The sequence below is a fragment of the Monopterus albus genome, unplaced genomic scaffold (assembly GCF_001952655.1).
Source record: "Monopterus albus unplaced genomic scaffold, M_albus_1.0 scaffold163.1, whole genome shotgun sequence".
Classification (NCBI taxonomy): Eukaryota; Metazoa; Chordata; class Actinopteri; order Synbranchiformes; family Synbranchidae; genus Monopterus; species Monopterus albus.
In genome coordinates this window covers 719,783-723,582 of record NW_018128043.1, presented here as the reverse complement: position 1 = coordinate 723,582, position 3,800 = coordinate 719,783, and the positions used below count along the sequence as shown (strand labels likewise).

General features: G+C 43.7%; 1 protein-coding gene across 1 annotated transcript in view; it reads right to left on the bottom strand.

The window, feature by feature from the left end:
* Positions 1-3,800, bottom strand: part of LOC109968821 (sodium channel protein type 2 subunit alpha-like) — a 48,443-nt gene that overhangs the window by 12,385 nt on the left and 32,258 nt on the right. The window contains exon 20 of the mRNA XM_020615357.1: positions 865-1,038. Coding sequence (XP_020471013.1) covers positions 865-1,038 — 174 coding nt within the window. The remainder of the gene's footprint in view (positions 1-864; positions 1,039-3,800) is intronic.

Sequence of the window (3,800 nt, the reverse complement as noted above, 5' to 3'; positions counted from 1 at the left end):
ACGTTAGCTAGGAAGAGGCTGGTTAGTGCTAGCTTTTAGCCTAGCATGGAGTCCTCCTCGCCTGCCCCTTTTGCGTCTCCATCTCCGGGTCGCTCTCCTGATTTCTGCCTGCTCGCTTGTGCCTGGTGCATCCCCGTGGGCGATGGTGGCTTTCCTCACCATTGTTGTTATTGTCGCCGGATCGAACAATGAGTTGTAGCTCCGGTGGTATGAAACCAGTAAATCCCCAGTGGCTTTGTGACTTGGCGATATCCAGCAATGCCTGTCTGCTGTATGCAAGCAGTGCATGACATTTGTGCACTGCAGAAAAAGCAAAACACACACGCAAAAAAAGAAAACGAAGAAAAAGCCGGCATTCAAGAGTGGAACGCACAAACACGTTCGCCTCGGTGGGCACCATGTTGGTGTGAGGGGCACAGACATGGAGGGAGAGATGAACCATCTCGAAAGCTCACTAATTAATATGTTGCTGAACAAGAAAGCTCACTAATTAATATATTGCTGGAACAATTTCTCAAAAGAAAATTGTTCTAGCACATAGGGAAAGCTGCAATGTGTCATTATTACATTTCAGTTTGTAAATGGATTAAACACAGTCATGGGTACAACGTGTGAATCCAAAAGCTTTGCAAGTGCTGATAGGAAGATTTTTGAGCTTCCCCAATTTCAGTCTTTATAATAAGCTTAGCTAACTGCATCCTATCTTCATCTCCATGCATATACACACAAGAGCTTCTTATCCAATTATTGACAAAAAACAAATACATGTACTGTGTGAAATGTCAGACTATTGTATTGTTTTGGTATTGGTATATGGGCTAAAGCAGATTCCTAAAGGATGCATTCACTCAATATTACACTTACATCTACAATAAGGAAGTCGAGCCAGCACCAGGCGTTGGTGAAGTACTTGACAAAGCCATATGCCACCCACTTCAACAGCATTTCCAGAATGAAGACATAAGTGAAGACCTTGTCTGCGTATTCCAGCACTGTTTTGATGGTCCTCCGCTGCTCGATGTAAATGTCCTCGAATGCCTGTATAGAGGGCAATTTAAATAATAAAGCCTGCTGGGTCAAACAATAAGATGTGAAAAATAACTCAAAAGGAGAGAGAAAAAAGTTCTCTGAACTAAATCTATTACATAAATCCAGCGATAAATACAGCATCGGGGTGCACGGTCTCTAGCACGTTGATGACACCATAGAGTTTGCTAAGAGCCGCAGAGGGATTAGATCTTGGGCTAACATATACAGCAGCACAGTTTTTTATATATTGGCAGCTTTTGCAGGCTCTGCACTTAAAATTGCCTTGAAAATGTTTGACACTTAATTCATTATTAGATACTGTAGGATAGTGATATGCTCTGACAAGTCTGTCCCTTATGTTTTTTGCCCTTTTGAAAGTGGCCGTAGGAGAGCCTTTAAAGATTTCTTTTAAGGACGGATCACTGTTTAAAATATACCAATGTTGGGTGAAGTTCTGCCAGTGAATTCTGCTGTATCTGATGTAAAACACACACCTGTTTTCAGCATGAAATGTAAACCCTGTGTTTACTGTGATCAGGAATCCCTAACCCCTCTGAATTCAACGGCTTGCTTCTGACTTTTCTTTCCGTTTAGTGCTCCTTCTGCTCCTACAGGATCCTTTTGTCCTGCTGTCTGACCTGTGCCTGGCCAGCTGAATGTAGCACTGAACACCTTAGGCATAAAACCAGACCCTCTCTATAACTGCAAGAACAATGAAGCCCATTGAGATGTTACCGGTCCTGACGTCAATCATTGTTTCCCACAGTTACTGTACCTTCTCATCAGACAATGGGGCTTTCTTGCAACAGCAAACCCATGACATATTCTGATAATGTGAAAAAGCATTGAGTACATTGCCTTTTACCTATTGGCTCCTGAAACAAATGCATGTGTTTGAGTTTATTCAAGTTCACGGTGGGGTCACAGGGTCAAAAAGACTGAGGATGACCTCTGAGTCCAACCTTCACAATGATCTTATCCATGCACCTTTCTAGTCAAATTCCTGTAAATCTTGGCCACCTATGCCAAAAGCTTGTAATTGATTACACTACCTGGGTGTGTGTGCCAAGGTGAAGCGCCTGGCGATGCTCCGGTTCATCAGGAGCTTGCGGAATATCAGAGGAGAATTTCGAGGGGAGTTTCTAGGAGAGGCGCAGGGAGACATTCTGGGGGATCCACAGGGCGAGACAGAAGATGAGCACTGAGTGCTGTTGAGGGGGAAGGACCCAGCCTCCACAGAACTTTCCCAGATGCCTTCACTCATGCTGCCATGCAAGGGTTTAACAAAACCTTCGTCTTACGCTCTTGTGCAGCCCTCCCAGTCCTGGCAGGTAGTCCTGGTCGTCCATGTCAGAGCAACAGCATTCTTCCAGGGAACCCATATCTCTCAGGTCTTTTAATGATGAACTTCATACTCAGAAACAGCCTCAAAATTCTTTAGGTTTACTTTATACCTTGAGAAGCTTCATTACTTTTCTCAGCTCAGAGCTCTCTGCAGGCACTGTTAACAGACACAGACACGAGTGCAAGAGAGAGCCCTCCCCTCAGTAGTGAGCTCTGTTTACAAAGCATGTGGCACTGCCTAAATATGGCCAGGCCTGAATTATCGCTTTGTAAGCTCGCACCATGGGTGAACTAGCTTTGTCGAGGCCTCTCTTCCTGCAGGAGTAAACTGCCACCTTCCAAGCCCAGAATTTACATCTGCTTCCCTCCTCAGTGAACCATCAGTGCTCAAACACTGACCAGTGTGCACGGATACCAGGACTGTGCTACACCAACAGGCTGCAGACTGGGTAGATTTTCATAATGCCGGTCAGTGGGGCTCACAGTCTAAAAACAGAGCTTGCCTGAGATAAAAGATAACAAGAACCCTGGAAATGTCACTTTCACTTTTACTCTTATCTCAAGTGAGCACTGCTTTCCCAGTGGAGCTGACGGGTGATGGAAAAACAGTGTTTCATCTTTGACCCAGTGACAACCAGTGACCCAAACCTCCTCTGCCCAAAACAAAACCTTCTGAATTCGGCCAAAATACACAAACTGAAGACAGAAATCAGCTTGAACCTAAACACTTCAGTAAACACATGCTGATCCTACATTACTGTTATATACATAACAGCTCAGTTCATTCAGTCCCTACTCAGCCAGTACAGCTAAAATATAATTTAGAGTGCATTCCTCAACTATTCCTTTCAAACACCAAATAGACAGGTTCACGCTATGTTCAATTTCAGTGATTTGGGGAGCATAAAGTTAACAATGGTCAGCTGTGCGTCAGGGTTTCACTGCATGTGAGTGCATACCGGTATATTTGTTCTGAAGCTTATCACTGACAGGCAGTGACGTGCGGTCAGGGGGTCAATCTTGAAAAGAAAAAAAAGTTTACCATAAAATATAATAAATGTTAATATTTGTCAGCTGGTGTGTTTTGTAGGCCCTTTTGCCGTTCGAATCTGATGTTGAAGGAATTTTTTCAATAAAGAATAGCAGAATTTCCGTATGTCCCGTTCAAATACATGGGGGAGATGCGCAATGAGGCAGCACTTCGCTGTGCCTCTCGGTGGATCGTGTAATCCTCACAAACTGTATGCGATGCAAATAGTGTGTCGCTGTCCCTCTATATATTGCAAATAAAATGCTTTCAAACACTCTGATTATATGCTCTGCCTTGCCATAATCTGGATAATGTATAAAATGTAGTTCTGTAACGTGTTTAGGCTGCAGATTAACCATAAAACCCAGTAAAAAAGTTACTCGGTGAGGCAAACAGT